This window comes from Mobula birostris, chromosome 25 (assembly GCF_030028105.1).
Source record: "Mobula birostris isolate sMobBir1 chromosome 25, sMobBir1.hap1, whole genome shotgun sequence".
Taxonomy (NCBI): Eukaryota; Metazoa; Chordata; class Chondrichthyes; order Myliobatiformes; family Myliobatidae; genus Mobula; species Mobula birostris.
This window is the reverse complement of record NC_092394.1, coordinates 7,840,612-7,863,390: the sequence shown is the minus strand read 5'-3', so window position 1 is coordinate 7,863,390 and position 22,779 is coordinate 7,840,612. Positions and strand designations below refer to the sequence as shown.

The 22,779-nt window shown below is 40.1% G+C and overlaps 1 protein-coding gene across 1 annotated transcript in view; it reads left to right on the top strand.

Annotated features, from left to right (window-relative positions):
* vmp1 (vacuole membrane protein 1) overlaps nucleotides 1-22,779 on the top strand; it is a 182,757-nt gene that overhangs the window by 67,951 nt on the left and 92,027 nt on the right. Inside the window, exon 6 of the mRNA XM_072243335.1 lies at nucleotides 22,086-22,250. Coding sequence (XP_072099436.1) covers nucleotides 22,086-22,250 — 165 coding nt within the window. The remainder of the gene's footprint in view (nucleotides 1-22,085; nucleotides 22,251-22,779) is intronic.

Below are 22,779 nucleotides of genomic sequence, written 5' to 3'. Positions count from 1 at the left end.
AGTACGTGTAAGCTCCTTACAGGAATTGACCAAACTGGTATCTGTACTGTACTGTAAAGCACTATTCTACCAAACCACAATGCACTGTCAAACTGACTCAAAGACCTTGACGTTCACAAAATGGTGGTATCCTTGTATGTGGACAAACAAACATTCAGTTGTAGGTGCTAACAGGTGCCTTCCTCACCAACCCCTTCTACACTTAAACCCTATAAGCTTCAATTCTCTCAATATGTGAATTGAAAAAGTTCAACTTCCATGATCTTGTTGCAGTATTTCAGCTGTACACTTCCAGGATACACCAGCAGATGGGGCTGATGCCTCATTTGAATGACATATTGGCAGGAAAGATTCTGGTCACAAAATGGTCTGTGATTGCATCAGTATATGTGTAACTCTTAATTACCTCACTCCATGAGGGGAGCCTTTTTCAGAACAAAAAAAAATATTACTGTCATTTCCATCTGGTTTTGTTAAATTATAATATTGAGAAATGCCCATTCAGCTAGTTCCGACTCAAAACGCGCTTTTTGCAGCACTATCTGTTTTAGTCTTTAAAATCAGAATCAGGTTTAATATCACTGGCATATGTCATGAAATTTGTTAAGAGTGGCAGCAGTACAATTCAATACATGATAACACAATTAGTATATATGTAAAATAGTTAAATTAAAAATAGTGCAAAAACAAATACCTGTAATAAAAAAGTGAGGGAGTGTTCATAGGTTCAATGTCCATTTAGGAATCAGATGGTAGAGGGGAAGAAGCTGTTTCTAAATCACTGAGTGTGTGCCTTCAGGCTTCTGTACCTCCTTTCTGGTGGTAACAATGAGTAGAGAGCATATCTTGGGTGATGGAGGTCCTTAACGATGGACACCGCCATTCTGAGGCATGGTCCTTGAAGATGTCTTGGATACTACAGAGGCTTGTACCCAAGATAGAGCTGACTAATTTTACAACTTTCTGCAGCTTCTTTTGATCCTGTGCGGTAGCGCCCCCACCATACCAGACAGTGATGCAGTCTGTCAGAATGCTCTCCACGATACATCTGTAGAAGTTTTTGAGTGTTTTAGATGACAAACCAAATCTCCTCAAACTCCTAATGAAATATAGCTTTTCCTCCTGTATTAATTAATCCAAGCCCTTATCCCTCTTATGAATTTTTAAATTACTTTGTAAAATAAAGAAGGCTTAAGATACTCTTAAAGGTACCATTGAAGATTAAACTTTATTAAAAAGAAATAAATGACAACGGATGCCTAGGCTGACTAGGAAAAAAGGGCTTATTTTTCTGAAAACTTGACTCCCAATAATGTATTAAATGATAATTTAATCTCTAACTAAGTAGTGGACAGTTAAATTCAAAGTAAATTTATTTGTCAAAGATGAGATTTAAATTTAGATTTATCTGACATACATTGAAACATACCGTGAAATGCATTGTTTGCTTAATAACCAACACAATCAAGAGTGTGGCCACACATTCCTGTGCCAACGTAGCATGCCTACACTGCTCCACAAAAACAATATAAGCAGCAACAAAAAAACAAGATAACAGCAAAACAAGCCCTTTTCCGATCCCTCCCACCCACATATCCATCCACTAACAAACTCACAGGGTTCCAACCCCAGGACTTGCCATCTCTGGGCTTCCAGTCCTTGTCCCTGGACTCTCAAAATCACAGACATCAGCTTCACCCCAGGATGCTGATCATGGGTTTGATCCTCTGGCTTGGACTTCTGAACTCGCACGGATCTCTGATTTCATTGACCTGGGGTCTCATGATTCCTTTGGGTCCTCCTGACTCCTTTAAGCCTCTACCTTCAGTCTTCAACCTTCAGGCTTCATCCCCTGTGGCTTTGCCCTCCAGACTTCACCGGGTTTGGCTTTCAGGCCTCTACTTCCAGACTCTCATGAACCTTGATCTCCAGACTTGCACAGACCTCTGTCCCTGATGACCTGGTGGGTCACTGACCATTGTGATTCTTGTTCATACATGTGAATTGCAACCTACTTGTTGCTTGTGTCGTTCCGCGGAACATTTTGGACATGCTGTATTAGAACAGGAACGTGTGTCAAGTATGGCTTCCAACCCAGGACCGATCTCTGATCTATATATGATTTTGTATATCCACCACCTTCTATGGATGTTGGTGTTCCATACCAGCCCATGATATAACTAGCTAGGATAATGTTCACTTGACAGATGTAAATAGGCATTATTTTTGCCTTTTGCAAAAGAGGAAAGGCTCTCATTTTAATGTACATGTTCATTACTTCAAGCTACAACAGCACAGAAGAATCTCTTAACTGTTTCTTTCTTAACAGATGCTGAGTGTTTCCAGCATTTTCTGATTTTATTGCAAATTTCCAACATCGGCAGTTGCTTTGGATTTTTCATTGTTTGATCTTGATTCTGAGTATCGCTTTATATCATAAATGTGTGATATAAGTTGTGTTTATTTTCTGACCTTGTTTGCCTAACCATTTTCTCCCATCCCTTCAGAAGTTGTCATGTTGAGGGAATAACAGAAATATGGAAAAAGTACATGAAATGCTGGGAAAGCACATTAGCTTCACTGATGAGAAAATCTGCAGATGCTGAAAATCTGAGCAACATTCATAAAGTGCTGGAGGAACTGCTGAGTTCCTCCAGCACTTTGTGTGTGTTGGCTTCACTGTGTTCAAGTTAATTCATGGATGGATTTTCTGCAATTGCTTTGATGAAAGGACGCCACCCAAAGACGCCTTCCAGTGTTGCTGCCATGTAGTGAAACCGGTTGAGCAAGGAAACAGGAGGTTCTCTAATTTCTGTTGAGGGTTTATTATTTGGCCAAAATAATAATGGAATACTTTAATGCTAATTAAATACACTTGCAATACATGAGCGAATTGTGCAAATTAAGTGCGGTACAGGATCCTCAACTTCCTCACTGGAGACCACAGTCAGAACGGATCAGTGATAACATCTCAACCTTACTCACAGTCAACACGAGCGCACCTTAAGGATACATGCTTAGCCACTGCTCTACTCACTCTACACTCAGACTGTGTAGCTAAGCACAGCTCAAATGCTAACCATAAATTTGCAGATGACACCAGTGTTCTTAGTAGAATGTCAGATGGTAACAAGGAGGCGTACGCAAGTGAGATAGATTAGCTAAGTGATGTTGCAGCAATCTCTAGACTAAGGAATTGATTGTGGACTTCAGGAAGGGGAGGTTGAGGGAACACACACCAGTCCTCATTGAGGAGTCAGCAGTGGAAAGGATGAGTAGCTTTTAAGTTCCTGGGTGTCAACATTTCCAAGGATCTGTCCTAAGCCCAACACATGCAATCACAGTGAAGGCATGCTAGTGCCTCTACTTCATTAACAGCAAAGACTTACGAATTTTTATAGATGTATGATGGAAGAGCACTCTTGACTAGTCACATCACTGGTTTGGACACTCCAATGCGTAGGATTGCAAAAGGCTCCAGAGTTCTGTCATTCATTCTTCGGGGCACTCCTTTGTTTTCATGGATGAAAAGAATTTCAGGATGTATAGCGTATACATTTCTCTGACATTAAATATACTAAGTGTACCTATAGTAGACTCATCCAATTTATCATGGGAAAGCTCTTTCCACCACTGAGAACATCTTCAAGAGGCGGTGCCTCAAGGAAGCCGTATCCAGCATTAAGGGCCTTACCATCTAGGACATGTCCTCTTGTTGTTACTACTGCATGTAAGGAGTATAGGAGCTTGTTGATACACTCTCACTGATTCAGGAAGAGCTTTTTCCCCCCTCATTAGATTTCTGAATGGTGCGTGAGCACTACCTTGTTATTCCTTTTTTTTTGGGAACTATTTATTTACTTTATAGTAATTTTGTTTTTGTGCAGCTGGTGCCAAACAATTTTCACATCATATACGACAATGTTAATAAACTTGATTCTGGTAGTCAACCAGTGTTGACAGAAATTGCTAATGAAGTTGTGGTGTGAGTATGGTAATACTGGTTTAATCTCATGTTATAATTTTAGTAGAAACACCCTAAATCCACTGCTTCAACACAGGTGAAGATGCTTCCTGATTCATTTGAGTAACAAATATCTATCACTATTGACAACTAAGGGAATAAAATCTCACTCTGAAGGGAATAAAATCTCACTCTGAACATAACACTTGCACGCTCTAGAACACAGGCCCTTTGACCCAAGATGTAGTGCCGAACTTTTAACCACTCTCAAGAACAATCTAACCCTTCCCTTCCCTGTAGTCCTTATTGTTCTTTCATCGATGTGCTTATCTAAGTCTCCTAAATGTCCCTAATATATCTGTCTCTGATGAAACACTACACCCCTGGTAGTGCATTCCACACACCTACTCGCTTTGTAAAAACACTTACCTCTGACATCTCTCCTATACTTTCTGTTAAACTGGTAAAATATACTCTACTATTCAAATTTTACAAACAAGTGCAGAGATTTTAGAACTGTGTGTCAGCAACAATATCTAATGATTGGTCTATTTGGTTATCATAATTACAATTATGTTGTTCCAAATTTCCATTTATTCAGAAATACTCAGAATTAAGCCCTGATATAAAACCAGTTCCTTATGCTTTGGTGAAGTGGGATGCAGTTTCACTCCTGTGACCTTCCACATGCTGGTGGTTGTTCAACTTGTGATTTGATTTTTTGTGAAGATGTTGATGAACGTTCAAGTCCCTCCCCCACACCATAACCTGTGAAGATATTGATGAGTATTCAAACACTCCCCACACCATAACCTGTATAAATGTTGAGTGTTCAAGCCCCCCCCCCCGCCCCCCCACTACACCAGCCATAACGTGCTTGAGGCTGAAGCTGTCCTTTGTAAGTCTGCAAACAATAAACAGGAACTGGACATTGGAAAAACCTGTAGGACCTTACGGAATGAGGGCTGTTCACAGCAAGTTACAGGTTTGCTCAAAACTGCAGTGAGGGTTAATTCTACAGATGGAACTGAAAAATGCTGGTGAGTTAGTTCTCAGTGACACTTGTGTAGTGTTTCATCATTAAGCATCACATGGTATTTTGTGACTGCAGACTGGCCTTCTGCCAGTTCTTTTCACAGAAGTCAGAAGGATGGGGAATTTGCAGGGTTTTTTATTTGAAGATTGCAACGTAAGGATAAATAAAATCGCAAACTCAAACAGTTGGCAAAATTACCTTTTAAATCTCAGCAATGTGAGAAACCTGCCTTGAAAACGTTGTTTCTTACTTTAGTTTGATTAATGGTGGATACTCAAGAATCTACTCATTGCTGCCATTTCTTCTTGGGTTGTCCTGGGATCTAGGATTAATTGTTCCATCTGGCTTTGTGGGTTCCAAAGTATTGCTAGCTATGATGGTCAAACATGTATACCACCATTCAAATTTCATCAGAGGCTACATTGCCAAATTATAAAGTGGCTTAAACACTGGTTCAGGGTAATTGCATGAATTATATTCCATTGCACTCAAATATAGTTTCTTGACCTTTCTTGTATATATTTGAAACCTCAGAGCATAAGTCATAATAACAGGTAACACATACGAAATGCTGGAGGAACACAGCAGATCAGGCAGTATCTACAAAGAGGAACAAAGCTGACATTTTGTGTTTGAGACCCTTCAGGGCCTGGTGAAGGGTTGTGTCTGAAACATCAGCTCTTTGTTCCTCCCCATTGGTGCTGCCTGACCTGCTGAGTTCATCCACCATTTTATGTATGTTACTCTGGATTTCCAGCATCTGCAGAATCTATTGTGTTTATGAACAAGATTTGATATTTGACCTCTTGACTACTCAACCCTTCAGTAGACTCATGAATCTTTTAAATTCAAGCCACATTCTGCACTCACCCAAAAGCATTTGATTCCCTTAACATCAAAACATCTATTAATCTTTGTTCTAATCTACTCAGCAATTGCACTTACACAGCCTCTTGCAGAATTTCTAACGTTTGCCACTCTCTGGGTTCAGACTGATAAATACTGAAATAATTTTCCTGGTGAGTTTGTGGAAAATTTTAATATGTGTTAACTGGCCAGTTTTACCAGTAATTTTAAATGCATACCTAGAGTTTAAAATTAAACAAAGTATTTTTAAAATCATCCTTTCTGGTAAAGTTTAAATTATCATAGTTGATGTGCCTGGAAATTTTCTTTGAGAGAACATAGTGTGATTCAACTCTAACTGAATAAAGTCTTGTTTTATTCTTGCTTATATTTTGTTTCCCTCCTAGAGTCATAGAACACTACACAAAACCAAACCCTTCTAGTCCATGCTGAAGTTCAGCCTAGTTCCATCGACCTGCACCTGGACCATAGCCCCTCCATGCTCAAGCCCATACCCCTCCTGCCTGCAAACTACTCCCAGCATCCCTCATCTATCTGCATCATCTTGAAGCCACACACGAAATGCTGGAGGACCTCAGCAAGTGAGGCAGCATCTATGGAAGTGAATAGACGGTTGACGTTTCAGGCCGGAACCCTTTGACCGAAATGTCAACTATCTATTCAGTACCATAGGTGCTGCCTGACCTGCTGAATTCCTCCAGCATTTTGTGTATGTTGCTTTGGATTTACAGCATCTGTGGACTGTCTTGTGTTTATCATTTTGAAGCACTTGGCATTTCTGTTGATCTTGATGGTTCAATGATACTGCCCGTAGTATTTTATGTTAATAATCAGCACCAGAAAATGACACCCAGGATTTGCTCATCGGGGGTCTTAATGCATATTCATGTCCAATATCTTAAGTTATATTTAAGTGCATTTATGCTTTTGTTTCAACATTGTGCCATTTATCATTCAGTATGTATACAAAGTATAAATGGAGCGCTGAATTTGATTCAGTGCCATGTCACTGATTTGTATCAAGGTAGTGTGGTAATGTGTATTGGCTGGCTGTCATGTTGGTATATGGTGAGTTTTAGTTGAAACAGTGTGCTTGCAGTGTGGTGCACAGAAGTTATAGGCATTGTTGTTTCAGTGTTAAGTATTTGCTGCAGTGTGACAGTCATAAAGCTTTCCTCGTTCAGCTGTGGAGGTCACATGATTGAGGACTAAGCCTCTGTACATAAAATTTGAAAGCAGATGCACTTGGGAATTGGATTAGTCCATCCCTCCCCTTATCCAGTGGTTAGCATATGTTGCATTTACAGGGAAACAGCTGGGGAGGAAAAATAGTGCATCCCGAAAGTTTGAATGAAAACATGCAACTGCACTTACCTGTTGTGTACTGGATGCAGCGGTTCATCCCCAACATGAAGCCCAAGCTTTTTGTTTTGGAAAAGCTCATTTGGTGAGTGTGAAATGTAATTTCTTCCTACCCGAATAAACCTTGTACTAATCTTCCCAATGACTAATCTTGTTTACTCTTTTGGTTTGCTAGATCCCCTTCCTTTAGTAAAAATTAGTGGAATCCGAGCATCATTTTAGTTTTTCTTCCCCATTCCCAATGAATTACAAATATTGCCAGATAATTTTCCTCCTTTGTATATTTTGCTGTGGGTGATAATCAGCAGTACTACTGTCCCTTATCCCAGTATTTCTTTCAGTTGCTCTTTATTATTTCCCCTTTTGCATTTGGAGGCATGTTTTGCTTTTCCTTTTACATCACTGGTGGTTAGGAATAAAATACTAAGAACTTGATCGCTGGTTTGCATAGCCATGATTTGGCAGCTCCAGAAGCCTAAATTCAATCCTGCTTTCTATTGTTGCCTGTGTGGAGTTTGGGCATGACTGTGCCAGATTCCCCTTGGTGCTGCAGTTTTCTCTTCTTCCAAATTCCAAAATGGATGGTGTTGTAAATTAATTGTATGGAATGATCATTGACATTGGTGAGTACAGGTGGAATAAATGGGATGCTGAGAGTAGGTCACAGTAAAGTGGTGGAAAGCAATTCTAAAACGTTGCAGAGACCTGATGCGCTGCATGGCCTCATGTCAAAGGAAAAATTAAAAATATGACAAAATGGAAGCCCCAGCTCACTGTTCTACATTTGATTCCCAGCTTCCAGCAATAGAAATATAAAGTTTTTATTTGCATGCCTCATCTTCTCCTTGGCTTCATCCTTCTTACTCTATTTTAAATCTAATGCTGTAGTCCTGTCTGAGCTGTGTCTGGTTTTCTGTATATCCTCTAAATATAGGAACAAAAATAAGATGTCCCCATTTTCTGTCCCTCTTTTCAAGATATTCCCACCTCTCTCCTCTCCCAGTCCGCTGTTCATTGTTGACAAATACAGGAACCTTTTGGGAATAAACGGGACCTTTTCAGAATAGCAGACAATGACTAGTGGGGTACAGCAAGGCTCAGTGCTGGGACCCCAGTTGTTTACAATATATATTAATGATTTAGATGAGGGAATTAAATGCAGCATCTCCAACTTTGCGGATGACATGAAGCTGGGCGGCGGTGTTAGCTGTGAGGAGGATGCTAAGAGGATGCAGGGTGACTTGGATAGGTTAGGTGAGTGGGCAAATTCATGGCAGATGCAATTTAATGTGGATAAATGTGAGGTTATCTACTCTGGTGGCAAGAACAGGAAAACAAATTATTATCTGAATGGTGGCTGATTAGGAAAAGGGGAGGTGCAACGAGACCTGGGTGTCATTGTTCACCAGTCATTGAAAGTGGGCATGCAGGTACAGCAGGCAGTGAAAAAGGCGAAAAAGGCTGGCATTCATAGCAAGAGGATTCGAGTACAGGAGCAGGGAGGTACTACTGCAGTTGTACAAGGCCTTGGTGAGACCACACCTGGAATATTGTGTGCAGTTTTGGTCCCCTAATCTGAGGAAAGACATTCTTGCCATAGAGGGAGTACAAAGAAGGTTCACCAGATTGATTCCTGGGATGACAGGACTTTCATATGATGAAAGACTGGATCGACTAGGCTTATACTCTCTGGAATTTAGAAGATTGAGGGGGGATCTGATTGAAACGTATAAAATTCTAAGGGATTGGACAGGCTAGATGCAGGAAGATTGTTCCCGATGTTGGGGAAGTCCAGAACGAGGGGTCACAGTTTGAGGATAAAGGGGAAGCCTTTTAGGACCGAGATGAGGAAAAACTTCTTCACACAGGGAGTGTTGAATCTGTGGAATTCTCTGCCACAGGAAACAGTTGAGGCCAGTTCATTGGCTATATTTAAGAGGGAGTTAGATATGGCCCTTGTGGCTAAAGGGATCAGGGAGTATGGAGGGAAGGCTGGTACAGGGTTCTGAGTTGGATGATCAGCCATGAATGGCGGTATAGGCTCAAAGGGCTGAATGGCCTACTCCTGCACCTATTTTCTATGTTTCTATAACCTTTTGAACCATGACATCATAGCCATTAGTCTTTACTCAATCACAATGTTTTTTAACTTCAAATGCTCCCATTTGGAAAGTCAACTGTTATCTTACTCATATGTGGGCATGTCCTGTAGTTATTTTGTTTTATGTCACTTGACTTCCAAAGGAAATTGCCATAATTCTAACATTTCCTTTGTCATTCATTTTGACAATGTTTTGGTCTAAAATAAGACACATGAAATGGAACCTGAATGGAGTTGTAATATTATTTTTGTTCATTTCGCTCAATCTGAATGCTGTTAATCTTTTCAAACTAGGCAACAACTGTTGGCAATACAAATCTTGGAGAAAGAACTGCACATTTTAATAATTTGATAAGCAAACTTCTGACTCATTTTGGTCTACCTAGCTACAACATTCTTTTAGACCCGGTGTGGCCTCCTGTATATTGGTGAGACCCGATATAGGTTGGGAGACCACATGGTCGAGCGTCCACTCTTCGTCCGCAAGAACAAGCGGGATCTCCCAGTGGCCACCCATTTTAATTCTACTCCCTTTCATTCCTATTCCAATATGTCTATCCATGGCCTCCTCTACTGTTGCGTTGAGGCCACACACAGGTAGGAGGAATAAAACCTTATATTCTGTCTGGGTAGCCTCCATCCTGAAGCACAGAAGCACGAAGTAACTTGCTTTTGTGTCCTCTATTCATTGGCTTGAACTTCAAAGATTTAGTAAGCTATTAGAAACCTGTATCGAAAGAGCCATTTGACTCACAGTGGGTTCACTGAGTGTACATATGTCTTCTGCTGCAGCCTTCTGTTTCAGGGTTCAAGTGTTGTGCATTCAGAGATGCTCTTCTACACGCCACCGTTGTAACACGTGGTTATTTGAGTTATTGTCGCCTTCCTGTCAGCTTGAACCTGTCTGCCCATTCTCCTCTGACCTATCTCATTAACAAGGCATTTTCACCCGCAAAACTGGCGGTTACTGGATGCTTTTTGATTTTCGCACCATTCTCTGTAAACTCTAGAGATTGTTGTGCATGAAAGTCCCAAGAGATCAGCAGCTTCTGAGATGCTTAAACCACCCTATCTGGCACCAGCAATCATTCCACAGTCAAAGTTACTTGGATCATATTTCTTTCCCATTCCAATGTTTGGTCTGAACAGCAACTGAACTCTTGACCATGTCCTCATGCTTTTATGTATTGAACTGCTGCTACATAACTGGCTGATTAGTTATTTGCTTTAATATACAGGTGTACTGAATAAAGTAGTAGTGTGTATGCCTGCTCTCAAAAGTTATCTCAACACACACAAAATGCTGGAGGAACTCAGCAGACCAGGCAGCATCTATGGAAAAGTGTACAGGTGCTCCCGCTTTACGAAAGTTTGCTTTACACCACTTCACTTTTACAAAAGGCCTACATTAGTACCTGTTTTCGCTAACCGAAAGAAATCTGAAGAGGATTTTCACTTTTATGGAAAAAGGCGCCAGCTTTAAACTTGTGTTTACCGCGAGAAAGACTACCATGAGCGTGAAGCCTTGTGCGGGCAGGTGTGTGCGCATGTGTGTATGTGCCGATTTTTTTTTCCTCTACAAATCAGTTTTGGCTAAATCTTCCCGATTCTGATAAGTGAAACTACACTGTTCATACATTATTTCTACTTTATATAGGCTGTGTATTTGTCATATCATTCCTGCTTTTACTATATGTTAGTGTTACTTTAGGTTTTATGTGCTATTTGGTATGATTTGGTGGGTTATTTTTTTGGGTCTGGGAACGCTCAGAAATTTTTCCCATATAAATTAGTGGTAATTGCTTCTTCGCTTTATGCCATTTTGGCTTACGAAAGGTTTCATAGGAACGCTCTACTTTTGGATAGTGGGGGAAACCTGTAAACAGTTGATGTTTCAGGCCGGGACCCTTCATCAGAAAAAAAGATGAGAAGTCAGAGTAAGAAGGGGAGGAAATAAGTACGAGGTAGTAAGTGATGGATGAAATGGGGGGCGGGGTGAAGGAAAAAGCTGGGAAGTTGATAGGTGAAAGAGAAAAAGCACTGGAGAAGGGGGAGTCCGATAGCAGAGGGTAGGAGACCATGGAAGTAAGGGAAGAGGGAGGTGATGGGCAGGTAAGGAGATGAGGTGAGAGAGGGAAATGGGAGTGGGGAAATTATGAAGTGGAGGGGGCGGGGGTTAATTGCCAGAAGCTCGAGAAATCAATGATCATGCCTTCAGGTTGGAGGATACCCAGATGGAATACAAGGAGTTGCTCCTCCAACCTGAGTGTGGCCACAATGTGGCAGTAGAGGTGGTCATGGACCAACGTGTCAGACTGGATTTTCTACTCATCTTTCTCTTGTTCACGGTCCATTTCTTCCTTCAGTCTACATGATTTAATGTTTAAGTACAACTTCCCTAATATCGACTTACTCCTCTATTGCTCTGAATGGAATGAAAATGTAACTTGAAGGTTTAACAGCTAATTATGACTGGCCTATATTGTGAAACCCAGATGTACAGCTAGTTGGTCTAGATTCATATTTAAACATTTCACCAGGTGCATTATTTCTTTATATATAAAGATATGTTTGTCTCCTGTTCACTACTATGATGTACAAAGATTTGACCCATGATCAAGAAGCTCTGTTGCGATTTTGTCTGTAGTTGTGCTCACGATGCTTTATCTCTCGCTGCCTTGTCTGCTTAATCTTCCTGTTTTCAGTAAGTGGGGTTGGTACGCTGTCTGCAGCTGCGGGGGTTTGTTGATCAAAGGAATAAATTCAGAATGAATCATACTATGTAGGCAGAACAGTCTTCTATGCAATGCAGAAGAACAAGTTATGGCTTTTGTGTTTTATAAAGTTTTAACCTGAGATGGCAACTAAAATATTAATCTTGAGAACTGCTTTGACACATTTTTATTTTTATTTATTTTTTTAGAGATACAGTGTGGAACAGGGCCTTCTGGTCTAATGGGCGGCACCACCCAGCAACCAACCCCTTTAACCCTAGTCAAACCATAGGACAAATTACAATGGTCAGTTAACCTATTAACCAGTACGTCTTTGGACTGTGGGAGGAAACCAAAGCACCCAGAGGAAACCCATGCGGTCACAGGGAGAATGTACAAACCCCTTACAGTGCTGGAATTAACTCTGAACTCTGCCCTAAACTGTAGTAGCATCATGCTAACGTCTACGCTTCCATGGTACCCTATTCAGTACTGAGAGATATCAATCTAAGCACGTTCCTATCATGTTGTAAAAATGTATTGATGTGTCTGATGAGGAATGTGAACTTTACATATAAGAACCTGTTTTCTACTTCCAGTGGAGTGACTGGTTTTGTGTGGAAAAATTACAGTTTTCATTTGAAATTGAGGATCTAATCTGGAAAAGTTGCATTATTACCTAGGTCTGTCTTTAGCATGTACAATTTGTTGGACTGGCCCAAAATAGAAAAAACTGTATATATAAGAACAAATAAAAGCAAGAATAGACCATTTGGCTCCTCATGCCTTCTCCACACTTCAATCAAATATTATCTGATCTTGACCTTCATTGCCACTTCCCTGCATTAATATCCAATACTCTTTATATTTCAAAACCTTTTAGTGTCTCTTTCAGCAACTGAGCTTACACATCTCTTGCCCAGAAAATTCCAAAGATTCACATTCTGAACTGGAATGGCTGTTTTAAAAAAAAAGAATGGATTTCTAGTTCTAGCGACCTCAGTTACAAGAAACTAATATCATATTTCTCCTGCTCAGCTCAGTAAGAATCTTGTATGATTCAATGGTGACATCTTCCAATTTTCTCAACTTGAAAATTACAAGTCTGGTGAGCTTAACTGCATCTCTCGTAGCAGATCTACTATCTTAGACATCACTACAGAGGGCTTGTGCTGAACTCCCTCGATCAAAATATCTTTATCCTTGGCATAGTCACTTTTTACCAGCTTTTCCATGAGACTTAGCTGAGAATTTTTAATGTGTAAAGTAATTTTATATTGGCTTTGATATATTACATTGCACCCCTGTCACAGCTCTTTACCCTATATGATGCTAATATGTGGTTTATCAACCCCCATGTTGAACATTGTGTAACTTGGAAGCCCTAATTAGTCCTGGCATGCTCCGTCCTGCTTGCCAGTTTTTGTGTTCTCTGAGCTACTGCTAGCCAGCTGATCCTTCAAAAAATTGAAAGGAGAGGAGACAATGTAACTAGTGTTGCAATTCCTTTGAAGATGGTGGAAGTTATGAAGAATCAGTTGTTGAAAGTGGATGCCATGAGGTGAAAGGTGTCAGAGCAACTGTTGGTCTGGCTCGGAGGAGTTGGATAACTTAACTGGCTTCAACTCTGTACTGTTTTCACAACCTAGGGGACTCAATTTCAAGGACTCTACAATTCACATTCTCAGTATTTATGTATTTATTATTATTTTTGTATTTGCACAGATATTTTTCTTTTGCACATTGGTTGTTTGTCAGTCTTTGTTTACGTGTAGTTATTCATCGATTCTGTTGTATTTCTTTGTTCTACTGTGAATGCCTGCAAGAAAATGGAACTTGGTAGTATATGGTGACATATGAACTTTGATAATACATTTATTTGGAACTTTGAAAAGAAAGGGGATGGGAACAGAAGCGCAGGAAATACGGGATGTTTTTTAAAAAAAATCAAAGATCATCAACTGGAAACTTTGTTTTCCTCTCCACAGAAGCCATCTAACCTGCTAAGCATTTCCAGCTTCTGTTAGTGCTTTTTTTTTCCTTTTCTAACCAATAAACTTGAATCTGAATTGCTTAATCATTAAGGTACATAAACAGTGGAATGCCATTGGATCATTTGGCAACTTCATGTGCACCATTCTTTTTTGATAAAGTCAACCTCAAGTACATTTTGTTTTGTATCCTCACCTTGTTTTGTACCCTTCCCTCTCCCCAACCAACCAAACTGAGACTTTAAAAATAATAATTGATTTCAAATCATTTTGGATTTCCCAAACAGCAGAAAAGCTATGTAGTTAAACTTTGAGTATGTTGTGAAAGGATTTATGCTTCTGGCAGTGATTTGATGGTAAACCACAAAACGTTTTGTTTATTTTGTTTATAATGTATGTTTTTGTTGATTTAATAGTTTCCAGGGTAAATTTAAAAGTTTGATTATCCATCTGTTATATATTAGATTTAGTTACCCTTTGCGTGTATTTCATTTATACTTGGGGAATAGTGGATTTGAGCTTGCTTCACAACAATGGAATGTAGTATTCCGGATTTTCTTCACTTTGATTCCTTGAAGAAATGATCAAGAAACTAAAGTGCTTAAAGGGGAATCCTGGTTTCAGACTCATGGACTCGTGATTTATTTTGCACAGTCTTTTAAGAGCAAAGATGAAAGATTAGCTTTATTTGTTGCATGTACATCGAAACATACAGTGAGATGTGTCATTTGCGTCAGTCAGCACAGTTCAAATATGTGCAAGTGTCACCATGATTCCAGCGGCAACGTAGAATGCCCACAACTTACTAACCTGTCTGTCTTTGGAATGTGTGAGGATACCGGAGCCACTAGAGAAAACCCATGTGGTCATGGGGGTGGGGGGAATGTATAAACGCCTTAAAGATATCAGTGAGAATTGAACCCTATTCATTAATGCTTTACAGCATTACGCTAACCGCTATGTTACTGTGCTACAACCAATATAACCACCAACATACCATAAACTTTACCTCTGAGCAATGTTTTCTCTGAAAATATTGGTTGAGCACATGAGAATTGTAACCAGTCTTTCAGATTCTTGACTTAATGCAGTTTCAGAGGTTATGAATGATTTCCAATGTCCTGGACTATATTTTGCCCCCTCTAGCCTATTGTGTAGCGTACTTGTAAAAATTACTTAGATAAAAGTAATGGGGATTCTTTGAATGGAAGAAACACTTGATGTATTGTTCATCAGAGACAACATTTCAGAATTTTAGTGAACTCACCATGAGAGAATGAATTTCAATCAGCCTGAGAGGATACATTCTTTTTGAAAACAGACCAAATAGAGGTCTGCTTGGATACAAACTAAAACTGACCAAGGCCAATCCACATAAAACCATAAGGTATTGGAGCAGAATAGGCCACTTGGCCCATCAAGTCTACTCTGCCATTTCGTCATGTCTGATCCAATTTTCCTCTCAGCCTCAATTTCCTGCCTTCTCCCTATATCCCTCCATGCCCTGACCAATCAAGAATCTATCCACCTCTGCCTTAAATATATTTAAAGATTTGGCTTCTGCAGCTGCCTATAGTAAAGAATTCTACAGAATTTCTGAAGAAATTCCTCCTCATCTCTGTTCTAAAAGGATGCCCCTCTATTTTGAGGCTGTGTCCTCTGTCTTAGGCACTCCCACCATAGGAAAAATCCTCTCCACATCCACTGTATCAAGGTCTTTCACCTTGAAGATGAAGACATTTCGTGAGAGGACTTGTAATTTTGGTAACTGAACCCAGACATTGAAAGGGTTGTGTCTGCAAGTGTCTGAGTGTACTAGGAAGCCATATTATCGTGTCATAAATGTTAGTATTTTGGTTTCACTTCAGAAAGTGCTGTGAGATCATTCTACAAAACAGCAGAACAAGTAATCGGGCCTCTGGCTTTAAAATTTAAGGGTGGAAGTGTAACTGTCCAATGTGTCCCTGGTGCTCAATGAGTGTTAACCCAATACAGACAGGGGGGCACACATCTACAAAGTATTCTGAAATACAGAAATATGGCATAATTTTCTTTGAAGTGATTGGCTGCATCCCAGCCTGGTATGGAAGTACTGATGCTCTTGAATGGAAAATCCTACAAAAAGTAGTAGTAAAGGCCCAGTCCATCGTAGGTAAATCCCTCCCCACCATTAAGCACATCTACAGGAAGCATTGTCGCAGGAAAACGGCATCCATCAGTAGGAACCCTCACCACCCAGTTCATGCTCTCTTCTCATTTCTGCCATTGGGGAAAAGGGTACAGGAGCCTCAGGGCGCACCGCCAGGGTCAGACAAGTCATTACCCCTCAACCATCAGACTCTTGAACCAGAGGGGATAATTTCACTTGTCCCATCATTGAAATGTTCCTACAACTTTTCGACTCACTTTCAAGGCCTCTTCATCTCATGTTCTTGATATTTATTGCTTATTTATTTATTATTATTAGTTTTCTTTTTGTATTTGCACAGTTTGTTGTCTTTTACACACTGGGTGAATGCCCAACCTGTTGTGGTCTTTTATTGATTCTATTATGGCTATTATTCTATTGTTCATTTATTGAATATGCTCGCAAGAAAATAAATCTCAGGGTTGTATATGGTTACTTTGATAATAAATATACTTTGAACCACTGTTTTGGCTTCTTGTGGAAAGTAAAAACAAGATAATAGTTCAACTCTAAATTTGGTCGTTGTAGGTACTTTTTAACCTGCAGGTATGAGACGTGTAGTGTAATGGCATTGCAGCTCCATCTTACATGTACTGCTTCTTTAAATGATCAATCATTTGCACTAAGCTGTACTTCAGAAAATTAATTATATATCCACTGAACCAACTTGTCATGTGTAGTCTCCAGACTTGTTCCAGACAGAGCTATAAGAACCATGAATGTTTGAGGCTTTGGGACTTCATTTGAAGAAAAATATTTCTGTTTGAAAATTGCCAATAAATGATCTAAGAAATTTAAAATGTAAATATTGGTTAGTCTCTTCCCCTCTCTCTTGCCCCCCCCCCACCAGAGGTGGAAAAATGTTGTGTTTGCAGCACTTGGAAGACTGGGGTAGCCAGAGGAAAGTTCTAAGCAGAGAGTTGATGTGGTTGACCACTGATCTTATTCCATGTGTTGATTACTCTCCCTGGTAGATGATTTTGTTGAACAGTTTAAAGGAATGTACATGCATCAAAATATTTTAAGTATCTTAGAAACGAGTTAACCCCAAACCTCATAACTAACACGCTGTAAAAGAGAAATTATTTGAATTAAGTGGCCTTGCACTTCAACAGCCAGAGTAGAACCTTTTTTTTTGGGGGGGGGGTGCGTGTAGAAAAAGTACAATATCTGAAATATCTTATCTTTTATCTTTTTCTCCTGATCCCACCAGACACAATCTCTTGCCCCCCCCCCCGCCACCTTCTCCATCTGCTCAACACTCACATGCTCTTCCCACCAATTTCCCCTCCCTACTGTGCCTTCTCTTTGGACCATAAGACATAGGAACAGAATTGGGCCAATCGGCCATTGAGTCTGCTTTACCATTCCATCATGTCTGATCTATGTTCCTTCTCAACCTCATTCTCCTGGCTTCTCCTAACCTTTAACGCCCTGACTAACCAAGAACCTATCAACTTCCACTTTAAGTATACCCAATGACTTGGCCTCCACAGTATCCATGGCAAAGAAATGGATTCACACCCTCTGGCTAAAGAAATTCCTCCTCTTCTCTGTTCTAAAGGGACTGTCATCTATTGAGACTGTGGCCTTTAATCTTAGATTCACCCATGATAAGAAACATCTTCTCCACATCTACTCTATCTTGGCCAATATGCAGTAGGTTTCAATGAGATCCTCCATCCCACCTCATTCTTCTAAACTCCTGCGAGTACAGGCCCAGAGACATCAAATGCTCCTTGTACGTTCATTCCTGGAATCACTCTTGTGAATGATCTCTGGGTCATCTCCAATGCCAGCACATCTTTTCTTAGATAAGGGGTGAGAAACTGCTCACAGTGTTTCAAGTGTGTTCTAACCAATGTCTTCTAAAGCCTCAGCATTACATCCTTGCTCATAAATTCTAGTCCTCTTGAAATGAATGCTAACATTGCATTTGACTTCCTTATCACTGACTCAACCTGCAGGTTAACTTTTAGGGAATCCTGCACGAAGACTACCAAGTCCCTTAGCACATCTGAATTTTGAAGTTTCTTCCTGTTTAGAAAATAGTTTACATTTTTATTGCTTCTACGAAAGTGCATGACCATACGTTTCCCTACACTATATTCCATCTACCACGTCTTTAGCCATTCTCCTAATCAATCCAAGTCCTTCTGCAGACTCCCTGCTTCCTCAACACTACATGCCCTTCTTTGTATCTTTGTATCGTCTGCAAACTTGGCCACAAAGCCATCGATTTTGTCATATAATGTCCTACTATTGACCTGTGCAGAACACCACTAATCATAAGCACCCAAAAAAAAAGGACCTCTTTATTCCCACTCTTTTCCTTCTGCCAATTGGCCAATCCTCTATCCATGCTAGTCTGCTTCCTGTAATACCATTGACAAGGAGATTCATGTGCAGCAAAATCTCCCCCTCCCCCTCCCACTTTCAAATCTCTTACTAACTCTTCCTTCAGTTAGTCCTGACGAAGGGTCTCGGCCTGAAACGTCGACTGTACCTCTTCCTAGAGATGCTGCCTGGCCTGCTGCGTTCACCAGCAAATTTGTGTGTTGCTTGAGTTTTCAGCATCTGCAGAATTCCTGTTATTTCAAATCTCTTACTAGCTTTTCTTTCAGTTAGTCCTGACGAAGGGTCTCGGCCCGAAGCATCGACACTGTATCTCTTCCCAGGGATGCTGCCTGGCCTGCTGTGATGACATACCGACTGTCCACTTCCCTTCAAAGATGCTGCTTGACCTGCTGAGTTCCTCTAGCGCTGTGTGTGTGTGTCTTGCTCGGGATTTCCAGTATTTGCAGAATCTCTTGTATCTCAGTAGTTTCTTGATTTTTTTTTGGGGGGAGGGGTTGGTTGGCAACATGTCACTTTATTCTGACAACCCATCTCTTTAATCTTTGAGGCACGGGAGAGCTGCTCTCCTGCATGAAGATGAGAACCTAAATCTGTAGTTTTGAATTATCATATGTATAACAAGATTTGGTTACACTTGGAAATAGTGACAAAGCCCAAATCTATTTAGTGCATCAGAGAGCTACTCACCTAGGAATTCTGAGATGGCTATTGGAACATCTACTAGAGCAGCTGCCTCATGACTCTGGTGACCCGGGTTCAATCTTCAACCCAGGTGTATTCTTTGTGGAGTTTTCATGTCCTCCTTATATTGGTTCAAGTTTCTCTTGTGTGCTGTGGTTTCTCTGCAAATCCAAAGATGTGTTGGGTTGTTAGGTAACTTGCCACTGTGAAGCCAAATGGTGAAAACTGGCTAAAGTGGTGGGAATATAGGGAAAATAAAACGGGACTAGTACAAATGGCTGCTTAACGGATGATAGGAACTCCCTGGGCCAAAATGTGTAATTTCTGTGTTATATGTCTCTATTACTTCTGTCACTTTGGTTTATTACTGTCGCATGTACCGCGATGCATTGAAAAGCTTATTGTCCTGCTGTTCGTACAGATCATTATAGAGTGCATTGAGGTAGAACTAGGTAAAACGACAATACAGAAAATGTAACAGTGACAGAGAAACAGCAGTGAAAGTGAATAATATGGACGATCAAAACAAGGTAGATTGTGGGGTCAAGAGTTCAACTTGCCATACGAGGGAACTATTTAAAGTCTTAGTACAGCAGAATAGAAGTTGTCCCTGAGTTTGGTGGTACACACCTTCAGGCTTTTGTATCTTTGGTCGATGGAAGAGGGGAGAAGAATGAATGTCTGGAACGGGTTGGGTCTTTGAGTATGTTGGCTCCATAAAGGAGAGGGGCAATACTTCTGCCTGATTAAGACTGAATATATGGAACAGTTATAAAGAATGGTGAGAGCCGGATCTATGTTGCAAACAGTTATGTATTTGATCTCATTACATAAAATCTCATAGATTGGAAATTGCTGCCATCTCACAGTTAAAAATCTTTCCTGCTATAAACACTGCAATTATAATTATTAACACTGTTTTCATTACAAAATTCAAGCACTGATGAGAAATCCTTTGTAGGTCAGAACTTGTAAGCATAAATTTAAATGCCAGGTTTTGTACCTTACTGATTCATGTCCAAAAAAAAGCATTTCAAAATTCTGTTCCCTCAGGTGCCCATTGTATCTCATTTGCTAAATTGGCATCAATCTTGTCCTGAAGATAAAAGGTTTCTAAATGTTATTCCAGGATGTGCGCAATTCTCTTGCTGACACTGAGGCACAATACTAGGGATGCCATATTTCAGATGGGTCCCTGCACGAGTGGAGATTTTACCCTAATGCGAGTAAAATCCGTGGTGCTGTTTGAATTGAAAGGAATTTGTCTAAAGCACTGGGTGTTGATTTCCTTTTAGCCTGTACAACCAAACCATATTTTAAAGTTATCCATTTATTTGCAATCATAATGAAAGTTGTCTGCTACACTGGAAGATAAAATTCTATTGATCTGTGACATTGACATGTAGAAATATAGTTGACATGTTGTGGTGTTGAGTGACATGTTTATTTTATTCTCTCCTCCCAAAAAACCCTCTTAGTCATGCATTTTTTTTTTACAATAAAGTTTAAATTATTTAATAAAAGCGATAAGTTGGCAAAGTAGGGTAGCATCCCATGTATTGCAGCTTGTTTTTTAAGCATGGAATGCAACACGTTGAGCAGAAAACAGTTAGCCAAGTATTGATTTTAAGGATGATTATTTTAAATATGTAGCTAGTTTGTAATGAATAATGTATAAATTTTAATGTTTACAATTTAGGTTCATTATATCGTTTGGGTCTAAGTTTTCTATATTGAGTTGTCATGAAAGTGCACTACTATTCTCGTTCTATTTGTTTTGGGTGTGAATTTTCTGTTTTACTTCCAACTCCATTTCCAAATCCACCTCTGTTCTTCCCTTTGCCAGACTTAGAAACATAGAAAATAGGTGCAGGAGTAGGCCATTCGGCCCTTCGAGCCTGCACCACCATGACTGATCATCCAACTCAGAACCCTGTACCTGCTTTCTCTTCATACCCCCTGATCCCTTTAGCCACAAGGGCCATATCTAACTCCCTCTTAAATATAGCCACTGATCTGGCCTCAACTGTTTCCTGTGGCAGAGAATTCCACAGCTTCACCACTCTCTGTGTGAAGAAGCTTTTCCTCATCTCGGTCCTAAAAAAGGCTTCCCTTTATCCTTAAACTGTGACCCCTCGTTCTGGACTTCCCCCAACATCGGGAACAATCTTCCTGCATCTAGCCTGTCTAATCCCTTTAGGATTTTATACATTTCAATCAGATCCCCCCTCAATCTTCTAAATTCCAGAGAGTATAAGCCTAGTCGATCCAGTCTTTCATCATATGAAAGTCCTGCCAGCCCAGGAATCAATCTGGTGAACCTTCTTTGTACTCCTTCTATGGCAAGAATGTCTTTCCTCAGATTAGGGGACCAAAACTGCACACAATACTCCAGGTGTGGTCTTACCAAGGCCTTGTACAACTGCGGTAGTACCTCCCTGCTCCTGTACTCGAATCCTCTTGCTATGAATGCCAGCATACCATTCGCCTTTTTCACCACCTGCTGTACCTGCATGCCCACTTTCAATGACTGGTGTACGATGACACCCAAGTCTCGTTGCACCTCCCCTTTTCCTAATCGGCCACCATTCAGATAATAATCTGTTGTCCTGTTCTTGCCCCATCATTCAGATAATAATCTGTTTTCCTGTTCTTGCCTTCTTTGGGTTTGGGGCATAATCATCAACATTGATCTAATTTGCCTGAGGAGAACAAGATTTTGTATCAAATTATTCACTTAAAATTAATTAAGATTTGCAGTTAATAGAAATTTAGGCTCAGTTACTAATTCACAAAATTTTGTTACTTGTGCATTGCTTGCAGGGACCACATATTGCTTCAGTGACTTTGGCTGCATATGAATGTAACTCTGTGAATTTCCCAGAACCTCCATATCCAGATAAGATCATCTGTCCTGATGAGAAATTGAAAGAGACAGTCTCCTTATGGGCCATCATCTCCAAAGTCAGGCTGGAGGCCTGCATGTGGGTAAGATTCTCAGTGTTGTTCTATAACAACTTGCATGTATGTAGCAAGCTTAAATATAGTGGAAGCATCATTTCATTGGAGAATTATCAAACAAAATTTGTCTGAACTACCCAAGGTGATTTGATGGCTGATTTAAAAATTAGTGTAATTAATTGGGAGAAGGAATCCCCTTCAGAGTTTGAAAATTGTCACACTTTGAGGTATGGCTAATGTGGGAGATGGTTAGGGGATAATTATTGGAAAAGCTAAGTTACCTTTGTGGATTGCAAGACTGAATGAGAAAGATGGCAAGTCCAATGAAATCGGGTAAGAATTTTAAAATGGAATAGTTCAGCAGCCACTGTTGTAACAGGTGAATGAGATGTGTAAATGACGATGCAGCCAATGATGTTGTGAATACTTTCAGATTTAGAGGATGCGCATGAGAGCCAGCCAAGAGACTTTGAAAAGTTAGAGTTTCAAATGCCTATTTAGAATTCAGCCCATGATTTTGTTTAATGATGGAACAAACTTAAAAGCCCATAACAGC